Source organism: Protopterus annectens, chromosome 15.part0 (genome assembly GCF_019279795.1).
Source record: "Protopterus annectens isolate FY-2018-M chromosome 15.part0, PAN1.0, whole genome shotgun sequence".
NCBI lineage: Eukaryota > Metazoa > Chordata > Ceratodontiformes > Protopteridae > Protopterus > Protopterus annectens.
Window position 1 is genome coordinate 59,630,668 of NC_056749.1, and position 14,944 is coordinate 59,645,611.

At 39.8% G+C, this 14,944-nt stretch overlaps 1 protein-coding gene across 1 annotated transcript in view; it reads right to left on the bottom strand.

The window, feature by feature from the left end:
- FUNDC2 (FUN14 domain containing 2) overlaps positions 1-11,408 on the bottom strand; it is a 538,500-nt gene extending 527,092 nt beyond the window's left edge. The window contains exon 1 of the mRNA XM_044057645.1: positions 11,325-11,408. Coding sequence (XP_043913580.1) covers positions 11,325-11,346 — 22 coding nt within the window. The 5' untranslated portion in view covers positions 11,347-11,408. The remainder of the gene's footprint in view (positions 1-11,324) is intronic.
- Positions 11,409-14,944: the final 3,536 nt, after the last annotated feature.

A 14,944-nucleotide genomic window follows, 5' to 3' on the forward strand; every position in this document is an offset into this window, starting at 1 on the left:
GGATTTGGAATCAGCTACTTTTACAGTGTGGGCTCTGTCAGTAGGCCAGTTGGCAACCCATCGAGTGACGTAGGGATTAATGCCCATCTTAGTAAGTTTATCTATGATTCCAGAGTGGGGGATGGTGTCAATGGCCTTGGCGAGGTCCAGAGAGGCTGTGTGGACTGTCTTACCCTCATCCACGGCTCTGGAGACTAATTCGAAGAAGTCAATCAGGTTCAGGAGACAAGATCGGCCCTTCACGAACCCAAACTGGGTGGGGTCCAGTATTTAAGGTTGCCAATGTCTTTGTTTGTAAGTTCCATGATAATAAGTTCCATGGCCTTGCAGATCAGGCTCAGCAGACTGATGGGGCGGTAGTTCCTGGGATCCAAGGTGGACCCCCCTTGTGGAGTGGGACAACTGTAGCTGTGCACCACTCAGTGGGCATGAAGCTTGAGGCAGAGCACTTAAATATACTATTAATTATTTTGTTGTTAGCAAAACTGCTATGCTTACTATGAACAGGATTTAAGCTACACATCGCTAGTGGTGGTCACGCGATACATGTATGCGGGCTCACTAGTGATGTTTAAACATTAGCTGCTCTTACTGTCTTTGTAACTCTGTTTGTTCTTTGAACAACACTAGGTTTTGAAGCAACTAACCTGTTCACTTACAGCTTTATCCTTAATTATTTGAACATTTCATTTCCGTTTTCCAGTACTCTACTTATTTACAGTATATTCTTTTTCTTTCGTAATTATAAACACATTTTCCCTTGTGCATTTCAGTAAACTCGGGGACACCCACCAGTGGTCAGAACCACAAGCCTACATTGAGAAATGTTATTCTCCTGTAACAAAGTACGTCTTGGATACAAACTCCAGGCAGACGTTTCTCTTGCAATATGTAACGCTTGCTTTGGAGAGCACTTGCTTTGGGGAGCATGTCACCAGAGACGCCAGCTGCCCCCCCCCCTCCACAACCAGTTCAACTACACTGTGTCCCAACCCCATGCATAAGATATTCCCAATTACTTTAGGTACATGATTCCTTCTTTATTCCAGTGAGTCTTCAGAGTAACAGTAAAATAATTAAATTTATATCACTGTATAACATACTTCAGCCTCTGATTAGGTCCAAATACAGCTATAAAAACCTGAGCTGAGTAAATACCAGATTCTTTTTTTCATCTCTGTGCTCACACAAACTCGCACCAGCCCTCCCCCATACCCACCCACCTTCTCCCGAATATCTTAAATTTATCTCTAACCACTCCTTCTCTAACATGATAATCCACCACTAGGTGCATTCTTCCCCAAATCAACTAGCCACAACTACACTATCCCAATTAGAAGCCACTCCCTCATCATTATCTCATACAATACTAAATCCTCCTACTTTCTTCTTCACATATCCCTAAGTTCAAATCCCTCAGTCATTCACCTGTCGGCTCCTAAGCACAACACACTGGCACTTCTAGCTCAAACCTATAATAACTATTACTATTCCTATTTGTGTAAATACAGGATATGCTAATACTACATAACACACGCTGGCACTTCTAGCTCAAACCTATAATAACTGTTACCATTCCTATTTGTGTAAGTATACGATATGCTAATACTACTTAACACACTCTGGCACTCCTACCTGTGTAAGTATACAATATGCTAATACTGCATAACACACACTGGCACTTCTAGCTCAAACCTATAATAACTGTTACCATTCCTATTTGTGTAAGTATACGATATGCTAATACCACGTAACACACTTTTTCTTCTCCTCTCATGTATAGCTCATACCACAACATATCACAACTTACCTCTCTCCACAACCTCTATAAACATACAGCTTCCACCACATATAGAACCTAAACCATACACACAGTAATATCACCTTACTTATTTCACACCAAATCTCACTGACCTCTACAACCAAAAAATAACACTAACCAACAAACTTCCAAAGATACCCTCAAATAAGGTACCATATACACACAACTAATCTCCTACACATATCAATATAGCAAGGAAGCTTACTATAAGTGGGGATATTCACCTAAACCATGTCCCTAAGACCTTCCCTCCAATCCAATCTCTAACCCAAAATTTTTTAAACATACCTCATAAAAAATCCAACTTACTGCTTCTGAACATGCTTCCCTCACCCTTTACTCACTAGATTTAATCATTCTCACTGAGACTTGGCCAAAACAACACATTTTTGATAATGAAGTTACCCCCCCCCCTTGGTTAGAACATCTTAAGGTCTAATAGAAAACTGAAAAGGGGTGGTGGACTGGCCATATTATAGAAAAATAATTTCATACTTCAACAACTCAATCTCAACACACTCATGTACCAACTCTTTTGCTCAAGGTTTTCTGGAATTCATAAATTCCAACGCCTTGGATCAACTTATCCACATCCCCACCAGGGACAGCAATATCCTAGACCTGGTCATTACCAACATAGGCGACCGGTGTTCCACACCAGAGGTCAATTCCTCATTGGACAGATCTGATCACAAGCTAATCACCCTAAACATCCACATCCCGCTCCCCCCCCCCCAATTAGGGAAACCACCATAAAAAATTTCTCTAAAGCCAACTTCACTCTTCTTAAGACAGAAGTGGCAAACTTCACGACACCCATGCAGATGGACAATACAGGTACAACTGCTGAATCCTACACAAATGCACTTTATAAGCACTTACACGAGTGCATGGATTATGCTATCCCCAACCGAAACAAGATGCTATCCTCCAAAAAAGGAAGCCAATCTGGTGGTCCCCTGCCATAAACAAACTCTACAATAGAAGAAAGAAACTGTTGCAAAAAAAAGAGTAAAATCCCATGATTGGAGGAACTCCCTGATCAGCCTCAGTAAGAAGCTGAGATCCCTCATAAAATCCCCCAAAGCTAGTTACGAAAACAAATTCACCACTGATTCTAAGGACAACCACAAAACATTCTATAGCTATGTCAAGAATCTCAATGGCAACACTCAGATCTGCTCTGAGTTGCAGCACAATGGCACTAAACATACAGAACCAACAGATATTACCAACATCCTGCCAGATAGGTTCAGTGCTAACTTTACCCCCCTCTCACTCCCTAAAGGGCCCATCTCTATACCGGAAGAATGCAAAGTTCCTGTAATCTTGGCTGCACAGGTAAAAAACACACTCTCCAAAGCCAAGAACACAGCATCCATGGGACCTGACAACATCCCAGGCTGCATTCTACATGAACTACAAAACGAACTGGCACCCCACCTAAGTACCATGTTCAATCATAGCCTCACCTCAGGCTTTGTGCCCAATGAATGGCGCACAGCGACAGTTATCCTACTCCACAAAGGGGGAGTCACCACGGACCCAGGGAACTACCGCACCAATTAGCCTGACGAGCCTGGTCTGCAAGGCCATGGAATGTATCATCATGGAACTTATAAACAAAGACATTGGTAATCTCCAAACTCTGGACCCCACCCAGTTTGGGTTTGTAAAAGGCAGATCATGTCTCCTAAACCTGATAGACTTCTTTGAAGCAGTCACCAAAGCCGTAGACGAGGGTAAGGTGGTTCACACAGCCTATCGAGATCTCACCAAGGCTTTCGACATCATCCCCCACTCTGGAATTATAGATAAACTCATTAAACTAGGTATAAATCCCTATGTCACAAGATGGGTTGCCAACTGGCTCACTGACAGAACCCACACTGTGAAAGTAGCAGACTCCAAATCTGACTTCAGACCAGTGACAAGTGGAGTACTACAGGGTTCAGTCCTGGGTCCTCATGTTTGCTATCTACTTCTCTGAAGTACGGGCCAACACAGAATGTCTTTGGCTAACGAAGTTTGCAGATGACTGCAAACTAGGAGCCATAATCGAAACCCCTAACGATGTGGACATCCTACAAAAGGGCCTCACTGAGACAGATGCCTGGTGTCAAAGCCATGGCCTTAAGCTCAATGCCAAAAAGTGCACTGTCATCCCCTTTGGTAAAAACTTTGTACCCATGAACTACCACATAGGGTGTAGTCTAACTTAACACCGAAAGTGTGATAAGAGACCTTGGCACACAGGTGGACAGCAGTCTCTCCTTTGATAATTACATTGCCACATTAGCCAGGAAATGCTTCTTCATGTCACACCTCATCACAAAAGGTTTCTCATCCAGGAAAAAAAAAAAAAAAAAGAGGTCATTGTTCTTCTCTACTCAGCACTCATTAGACCCATTATTGAGTACAATGCCCCTTTTGGTATGTACCTCACAAGACATCGACAACAACTGGAAAGGCCGCATAAATACTTCACAAAGAGGATTACAGGCCTCAAACAGATGCCCTACGCAGACCGTCTCAAAAAACTCCAGCTTTACTCTGTCGCATATTGCCAACTCAGAGGCGATGTCAAACCCAGAGCTGTTAGACACGCGCCACTTAAAGAAATCCCAATCCCTCTGGGCTACATGCTCTAGGGACCTAAACCTTGTCACAACAATAAACAGAACATGCTGGAGGGATAGATTCCTGTCCCAGAGACGTCCCATACTCTGGAACAAACTACCTATCTATATCAAACAAAGCTCTTCATTAGCACTCTTCAAGAAAAATCTTGATGACTGGATGGGAAATAGGAAATTCACCCCGGGGATCAGTTCTGTGGCTCTGCTCGACAGGGGCGCAGGAAAATAATTTTCTTGAGTGATGAAAGCTAGGCTACCTTTTTGGCTAGGCTTATACAGGCCCTGGGGCCAACAGCCTAGTACCTACCTATTAACTACCCCAGATGACGCTGAACTACTATCAACTAAGCTACAAATCAACCCCAACAAATTCATAGCTATAACAGCAATCTACATAAGCCCTGAAAAAAATGTTCTAACCACTGAACAGATCTTACAGTCTACTTCCAATAATATTAGCTATGAAACCATTACTATGGGGGATTTTAGCACTGACTGGACTGCCTTCAGTTCACAAAATCCTAGTAATCATATCAACCTGTTTTGATTTACTCAACTTATCCAAAAATCCCACTAGAATTGACAAACACTCAGACAGCCTATTCTAGACTGGACCCCGACTAACAAACCCATCGCAATCTTATGAAACACACTGCCTACCACCAAATCCGCAATAAGAGATATTTCAACCTCCAATAACTAACAGACACCCTACAAAGATGTAATTGGCCTCTACTTAAGTCTTTTCCTTTAGCTGCTGCTGCTATTTTGGTACTTATGTATTATCTCAACCACACACTGTCAGAATCAAGGCAGTCTCGGCTGGAAGTTAGTTTACTGTTACTGGAACATTGTCGAGAATGCCGCGAACTCTGACAGATTAAAAACATGTTAAAAAAAAGCCATTAACTAGAAAATCAATGCGTAGCAAAAGAAAACAAAAATAACAGAACCATAACTTCTATTTCAGTACTTACATACAACTGTTGTACCCTGCTGTGAAACTGAAAACTCCACTACTAAGATCAAGATGTCGTAGAGTTTATATTTTAAGGTTTGCAGTGTACTGGGCTTTCCTTGTTTGACTGGCATGTTTGGTAGCATACACAGGTGGGAGGGGTAGGCTTATTAAAATGACTTTCAGTTTTCTTTTGGAGCATAAAAGACTAAGGGTACTTTTCCGTTACTAGGGCAACAGTTGTAATGAGCACTACCACTGGAGTGTGAACTCGTTAACCGTTAAAAAACACACCTTCAAATTCTATTCTTATACAGACTGCAACACAGAGAACGAAATGACCAGTAAGTTCTTTAACTTTTTATTCTCATCGCAAGACAACGCGAAAGAGGAACAGAAGTGGCCCTTAATAGTTTGAACACTATTTTATTTGGGATGGAGCTGGGAAACAATTCATACACAGAGTCTAAGCTGGAATCATGTGAAAAAAACGACAGTGGCAGAAAGAATGTCAAGTGACTTGTTACCGTAAAGCAGACATGGCAGACGAAATCCTTTTGTACTTGTTCACTTTGTCATGTAGAAGAAAAAGTGGAAATCCTTCTTAACCTTCTGAAACAGAACAAAGCAAAGGTCAGTGCCGGCTTCTATTTTGTTGTTGGCAGACCTGAAGCCCACCTAAATTGAAGTGTGATCTTGCTCAGCAGACTGGTAACTGATTCACAAATCAGTAAGGGTAACAGATTTACAGAAAGGTGTATTCAAGGAGGTTGGCTGTTTCTACCAACGGGTTTCTGTACTTGGATATTTGTGGATTCCCACAGGTTTACCCGTTTATACTTTATGAATATCTGCTACCGTTTATGAAAATCGTCCAGAAGACTAGAGCGTTAGTACTGTTGCCCCGAGAACGGAAAAATACCAGACTAAGCGTTGTTTGTTATCAAATAAATGGTGTAGAGAACATAACACATTACTGTTTATGTGTTGTGTTGTATTATGTGTTGTGTTGTATTGTATTGTAAGCTTCAAACAGTTTATCAGGCTTTCCTTTAGTGATTGGCATGTTTGGTAGCGTACATGGGCAGGAGGGCTAAGCTTATAAAAAATACTTGCCATTTTCTTTTGGACCACAGAAGACTAAATGTTGTAGGGAACTTAATAGGTTACCGTTTTATATATTTCTTTGTGTGTTGTCTAGATATGCAACAAGCAAACTTCTACAGATGTGGGGGTGAAAAGTACTAATGTATTATGACAACCACTTACTGTCAGCATTCATGGCATTCTCAGCAAAACGTTATTTAACTGAGAACAGAATGCTGCCCAGAATTCCTTGAATACTGACAGTGTGTGGTTGCGATAATACACAAGTACCAATATTTTAATAGTACATTTCTCAACATTCTTAACAGTATGGCACCCCTCAGAACAATTCAAATTAAATCTAACTACACTCCATGGCTGCCCAAAGAAACAAAACCCCTACTTAAGCTAAGAGACAAAAGCATGGGCCTCATGGCAAACCTATTGGAAGTAACCCTACCGCTTAGCTTATCAACAAGTTAGAAAAAAAAAAAACAACAACAAATCAAAAACAAAACTACTATACAAACGTATACATAAAAAAAAAAAACACAAAAACTATGGACTGCAGTCAAGCAAAATTCCCCCAACTAATATACCAACACATCAGGGACTACAGCCGAAAACCAACAAATACTTTATCAAAAGTATTCTGGCCCCAACAAAAAATACACAATGCCCCCAAGAGTCATCTATACATTAATAATAATGATTCCTTCTCTTTCAACCCTATTCCCCAAAAAAAAAAAAAAAAAAATCAAAACACTTCTTATGAAACTAAAATCAACCGTAATAGCTGCCAACAATTTTCCTACTGCTTTTCTAAAAATAGCTGCCAAAGGAATTTCCTATACAATATCAATCTTGATCAACTGCTTTATTGCAGAACAACATGTCCCATCAATCTGGAAAATCTCTCGCATAATCCCCCTTCACAAAGGTGGACTGTCCACCAAGCTCCCAAACTACAGACCAATAGCTATACTTTTCCCTCTATCCAAAATCTTAGTGTCCACACCCAACTTCTTCATTATCTTACAACTCAACCTACTTGCCAAGTCACAACATGGATTTTAGCCCTGTCACAGTACCACCACAGCCCTCCTCAGTTTCACTAATACAATAAACCAATACCATAATGAAGGGAAACCGTCTATAACACCCCCACCATTAACTCCTCACCTATATCAACTTTTCTTTGCCAAAACTAACAAAATGTCACATTTTTCCTGGCGATGTTTTACTTGAGGGCCTCACCAGTTTGTTTCGTGCAGAAGTGGGCATGTCACGAACTGAGTGACAACCCGGTCTGCATATGTAATTAGCCTTCAAGTAATTGCGTGTGCATACATGATGTGAGAAAACGTACATTAAATGTAGATACTACTTCCAAAACACAAAAGATTAATGCACTATAAACCCTTACTGTAGACGACAGAAGCAGAAACATAAAGAGAATATTTCAGGCGACATCCAGCCTGATGGGCAAACGGTAGCACTAGAAGGATACGATCTCAAATATTTTTTTGCTGCTTTTTGCCGTTTGCCCATCAGGCTGGATGTCGTTAGAAATATTCACCTTAAATTATAAAAATTAAAATAAACATAGTTTTAGGTGCTTTTCGGTGGTTACTGGAATTGGAAGCACCAAGCAATGAAGTCTTTGGGATAACTTCCAAGAAACTGGATAAGCAATAAAACAATCAATTACACTGCACAAACTTGCATTTCTGAAACAAGAGTGGCATGAATATTTACAAAATGTGCAGGTAACGCTTTAAACTAATGCCAGAGAATTACTATATTGCTGTCTATATAAGTTGCCAATTCTCGGGGTTGGTATTATGGTTGAAGTATTTACTTCACAAACACAAGGTACAGTGTTTGACTTTGAAAAGGGAATTAACTAGGCAAAAAGTGACCCACATGGGCAGCTACCTAGTACTTACCTGTAAAAATAATTTCAAGAAACTATTTTCACAAGACACGCCTTTCTTCTCCACAAAGAAGCTTCTCGTTTAAATTTAAATACCCTAGACTGCATGATTTTCTTAGCTAATGGGTGCAAGAATAGCATGCAAGCTGAAAACTTTTTGTTTTCCAAGTTTTGTAATTCAACAGATATCGCCGTTTGATAAGGTAAGTAGAAAATGCAATATTGTAATACTGGGAATTACGTTTTACTTATCGTTATATTACACGTCAGTGCGCTTGTTTTCTTTTTTTGATATCAGATGGTACATTCGGAGGGAATGCATATTCATGAATGACATATCATGGGGGTGGGTTTTGGGCGGGGCTTGCTACTGCGCATCTGGTAAGGCCCTCAAGTAAATTAGCGCCTTTTTCTCTGTACATCTTTCTTAAACATTTTATGCATACAAGCCTCTGGCTCATCTTACACATATTCTCAAACTGACATCCTCTTAAATGTTATACAATGTATACTTTATTGTAAAAATGTGCTTTCTGTACAGATTGTACTATGTAACTCATCTTGCCTTTTGTAATGTGGTGACTTTCTGTATTTTGCAACGCTGTGAATTTCTGAATTTTATACTATGTACTGGAGCTTTTCTCCTCGGGTCTCCACTGAAAAAAGGCCACAAGCCCAGCTGGACTAACCCGGTTAACAAACAAACAAATAAAATAGTATCATTGGTCTTTCTGGACATGTCCAAGGCCTTAGATACGGCCTCTCACAACAAATTACTGACTGTCCGAGCTAAACTGAAACTAAGGCCATCTGGTGTCTCCTATCGGGTCAACAGGCAGAAAAATGGTCACAAGCCCTGGCAACCCATACTCCCAGTTACCCTCAGTGTTTCACAGGGCTCCAACCTTGGTCCCCTTCTTTTCAGCATTTTTACCAATGAACTTAGCACTGCCAGTCCACTCGCTTTATTAATTCAGCATGCAGATGACTCTACACTAATACGCACAGCTTCATCCATCCAACAAATTCTTCAAGACATAATGCAAAAATTATTTCCTGAAATTGAAAAATGGTTAGCCAACTCACAGCTCATACTCAAACCTAATAAAACCAATCAAATGATTTTACAACCCATTAAGCCTCTAGACCCCCACCATATCACTGCACTCAATAATAGAAAAATGTTGCCTGTCACACAAAACTAAACTACTCGGTGTCCTAATTGACAACAAAATGAGATGCAATCTGCACATATCACAAATTATCAAGAAAACACAATAAAATGGGTACGCTATATAGAAATAATAAATGATAGTTCAAGATTAGCCATTGCAAAAACCCAACTTCTCTTAACACTCCTCTATGCTTCTCCTATACTTACTAACATGAAAAAAATCGGATTGTGATAAGATAGAAACATGCTACAATAAAAAATATTTGCCACAAATTCCTCACACAGGACACAATCACTGTCATCTTAGAAAACTCTCCTCGCTAGAATTTCTGCATCTCTTGACATATAATCAGCTATGGCACATAAACTAATCAGTCAGTCAGACAAAATCCCTGCCATGCATAACCTAATTCACCCATATTCCAATAACCGTACACTCTTCGCTCAACCAAACAAGCTAATATTGCAAGTTAGCAAATCTTTAAACTCAGCAGGTGACTTCTTACCTTCCTGCTACATAGCAAAAATCTGGAATGCATTACCTCATACCATTAGAACAATAAATAATACAGCCCAATTTAAAAAAAAACACCTCAAACAATATTTAACAGACACATGGCGTTACTCATGAAACACCCTTGGGTAACCTGGCTCCATCATATCCTTTCCTATACTCACCCATTATGCCACACACAACTTGCCCTAATCTCCTTCTCAACTTTCAAAACCTGTTGTAGTAGCTGACATACTTTCTAATAATTTCTGCCCTCCTATCCTCCACCACCTTTCTTCTTCATTCCATCTACTCTAAATAAAATATAACACATAACATGTACATCCCCCACACTACCTGTCTCCATTATCCTTGTTCCTTAGCTCACTATACCTCAGCTAGAGGTCAACTGGTGCACTAGGCAAAAGGGCTCCACGATGCCCCTCCCCACACCAGCCGGTGCCCCCATCCTGGTCTGCCTACAGCAAATAAATACTGGAAAAGCACCCCTGCTTGAGCAGCTGCCTAGTTGGCCTATGCCCAAGGCCGGCTAGGAGTACAAGAATATCACTGTGTTGACCCCTATCCTAATTTAAGTACCTTCACTTACCACTCTATGCCTGTTTTTATCCTGTTTATTAATTTAAATCTATGTTTGTATTATTGTTGTGTAAATGTCTGGGAACTTGTGTATTTGTAATTATATTATTTTTATTTACTGTTATGTAGTCTATTATATATGGAGCTTTTTCTCCCCGGGCCTCCACTGAAAATGGGCTCTGCTCGTTTGGACTTTCCCGGTAAACAAATGTTAAATAAAACAAATAAATTATGAGAAAGATAGCAACATTTTGAGTCAATTTGGAGATAAGAAAACTGCTGAGTGTGTAATGCACGAAATACACGAGAAATGACCTCGTACCCCATAAGGTTAACAGATAGCCCGAAAACTAACTGGCATAACAAAAGGTGGACACATACAGTTAAATAAGATGACCTCTTCGTGGGACGATTAAGAACAGGAATACAAAAATATCCCGTTTGGTAGGAATGACCTAGCTATTTGACAACCCCCACCCCACAAGGAAAAAGTGCAGTAATAATAAAATATTACACGGGAGTCGTCAAGCAGGAAAAGGCTACACATCAGTTCATAAAATCAAGCACCGTCACCCAAACCGAGAAGACAACAACCAAATACAAATCATTAACCAACCTTGACTCTTGGCAGATGCCATCTTTGTTCTACTCTGTTCCCGGAAGCAGATTTGAGAAAACTTCCTGGAGTCATTGAAATTCGGTATCAGGCTGCACGAGCAGTTCATGCATAACGTGTATCGGTCGGATTCCACGAGTGTAACGGTAATATTTGCTTTGGAGTCTGCTTGGAAAAGGGAAGTTCAGGCAGCTAAAACGCGAATGGTTTTGACAGTTCGAGAAACAGCCAGTAAGACGTCCTACATGTAGCTTGAGGCTGTCTCTGATTTCCATTCAAACTTTGCGTAATTCCTCCAAAAACTGTAGATTTTGGAAGAAACGGTGTGGATCACATTTAATAAATAAAGACAGTAATTAGACTTATACGACCATTTTATTTCAGAAAATGTATGTTAATATTTTTTTTTTATTCTGTCAACTTTTCAAGTTAATAAGTATTATTTTAAAAAAGTGTGTTTGACTGTCTATTTTTGGATTTGTTTCAGTTTTCCGAGTTAAGAGACTGAAAGCTACGTTCCTATGTGTAACCTAGGCATTTGTTTACTTTAGGGGGCACACCGTCAGAATTAGGGCGTGTGTGGGCCGTGCCAACTTGGATTAACATAGGTAATAGAGTCTTGATTCCCTTGAGGCTCCTGTGGACATGCAGTAGGTGCTAAAGCCCGCTACTAGAAAGTTATATATTAGCAAACGGAAAAGTTTTTCTAGGGCGATATTTCACTTGAGGGCCCCACCAGATGCGCAGTAGCAAGCCACGCCCAAAACCCACCCCGTGCTATGTCATGTATGAATATGCATTCCCTCCCAATGTACAACCAAAGGAAAAAGTGCACTTGACGTTATAATAGGACAGTAAATATCACAGTAAACTAAAGTAAATTACCGGTGTGGCGTGAACACACTTTCTCGACCTTGGCGTATTTCAGTTTCTTAAGAAGACTGCTAAATTATGGATTTGATACAACGTAATAGCTTCTTATTTAAACTAAACTGTTTCCGTTGTCACAGTGCTTTTAATAGTCAAACGGTCACCAAAATCTCATATTGACACTTTGAACGGTTATGTGCTGTCAGGACAGTTTGCAATCATACGGAAGTGTAACCGCTTCTTTTTTTTACTCAGTTATGGGGTTAAGTCTTTAAGTATTACAAGGTGTTGCAGCATGACTGAACTTTGATATGCACATATTGTGTATAAGGGCAATATATATATATATATATATATATATATATATATATATATATATATAATATGCAGACCGGGTTGTCACTCAATTTGCGGCACTCCCACTTCTGCGCGAAAGGAACCGGTGAGGCCCTCAACTACAATTTAATAATACCCGTGCACTTCAGTATGCAATAACAATCGCAGTTTAATAACTAGTTTAAAATCAGTGTGTATAACCCACTGAACTCATTGGCTTCCCTCCAGAGTGTAGTAGGCAGGTTATTCAAGCATTTGCTATACACATTCATATGAAAAATAATCGTTTACATTCATGTAATTTTAAAGGAGAAGTTTTTAATTTATGTATGTTGTGTACTGTCAGAGTTTTCCCAGGGGGCCTCTTGGCAGCAAAGTTTGAGCAGTCAGACTTTCCCAGTCGTCTAACTAGAAAAAAAAAATTCTGAGTGCAGAGGAAGACGTGCATCTATCGTTGCACATATTGCAGTGAAAGCTAATATTTATTTTTTTATTATTGTTATTTTATTTTACATTTGTTAACCGGGGGTGTCTGAGCCGAAAAGGCCTTTTTTCAGCAGAGGCCCCGGGGAGAAAAGCTCCACAAAGAAAAATTACAGACACATTTAGTTATTTAGATATAATCAGTATACACACAAATTACAAGAGACATGTTTTTACAGAGGTATGCGGCACAAACAGTTACAGTGGAGAGTACAATAAAAAAAAATACTAATTTTAAAAATAAAGGTAAGTAATAGATTTGTGGTGTACGGCTGAACTTTGGAATGTAGGTAGAATACATACATAGCACACAGGTACAGTACATACATTGTAGATTGGCCAGTGTTTGTGAGTAAGATTGAAAACTATTATCAATTGCTCTAGATTTAGTATGTATATGTTATCCACTTTCACTAGCCTGGGAAGCAATCGTGGCACTGCCAACTTTGCTTTAGATGTTGCCTGATGAGGTCTTTAAAGGAGGCTTTGGATGATGTGTTTTGATTGCTAGTAGGGACAGAGTTCCATTCTTTAGCCACCGAACTGCTATATAGTGCATCTCCAAAGCTATTGTAGCTGTTGGTGACTTCTAGTAGTAGTTTGCTTGATGATCTAAGAGGCCTTTTGGCTGAGTGATGTTGTACTAGGTTTTTGAGGGCAGGACACTTATTGGGGAGGTAATACATAGAATGACAGAGGCAGAGCTGATTGTAGGTTAGGAGGTTGGGAAGTTCAAGCCAGTGGAGCTGTCTCAAAGCAGTACAGTGATGAGTTCTATATGAGCAATTTGCAGCAAAGCGGGCAATTCTGTTATAGCAAGCTTCCATTTTGCTTATTCAGTTTTGTTGAGATTAGTCAGAATGGGAGATGCATAGAGTAGGGTGGATAGAAGTTGGGAGCGAGCAATGGCTGATCTTGTGTTGATGATAAGAAATGGTTTGGTACGGTAGAGTGACCCCAGTTTGGCATGTACTTTTTTAATAGTTAAGTTCAGATGACTATCAAATTTTAGGTGGGAGTCTATGGTTATTCCCAATAGCTTAGCCTGTGCCACTGGAGCAATTGGAGTAGCATTTGTGGAGTAGATAGTGAATTGACTGTTAGTGTTTTTGTTAGAACTGGTTATAATCATAAGCTGAGTTTTCTTTGGATTGAGGATAAGTTGGGCTTTGGTAAGGTAGTTTTTAACGTCAGAGTATGTGTGAATTTACAGTATATAGTCGCGGGCTAGCATTTTTTCCACTTTTGCTGAATAGACGGAGGAGTAATGAATTGTATTATTGATCTGTAATGAGTCTGCTATTGTGTTTGTTTTAAAATGGGCAGTCACTTGGTACTCAAACAAACCTAGTGGCTGTCTTTTAGATTTCTCATTATTCCTTCTGGTTTGTGTCACATTGCTGTTTTACCTCATTAGCCTGAGAACAAGTGAGTAGAGAAGGGGAAAGGCAGCAGCCTTAGTATAACTAATTAAGTAATTAAGTTACTGCTTTCAAATTCAAATGGGGTTAACCAAGAGGAAAGTTGTAAACAGTGCTGAATTTTTGTGTGTAAATTGCCACTCGTGATTTCCAAAAATTCTGAGTGATAGGCCAGTTGTCATTTTGGTTTAGAACAGCTTTCAACACCTGCTAAAGGATATGCTCTGGTCCGGTTCCCAGGCTGATGAGATGTCAGTGCTGAAGATAATGGTTTAATATATTTTTTGGGTACTTGCGTATTATCACAACCAGATTTTGCGTCATCTTTTAACTTTGTTGATTTCTACTGAAATGGCATCACTGAAGTGTAATATTGAAGGGTACACTGTCAGAAAGTCTGCCGGGATATCGGTGGTGGTTTTAAAAAATGTTAGGATTTATAATTTTTAAGATTTGTGGGAAGCATCCTTTAAACATGTCAAGCGTTGATTTCTGTGATCACAGTGGTTA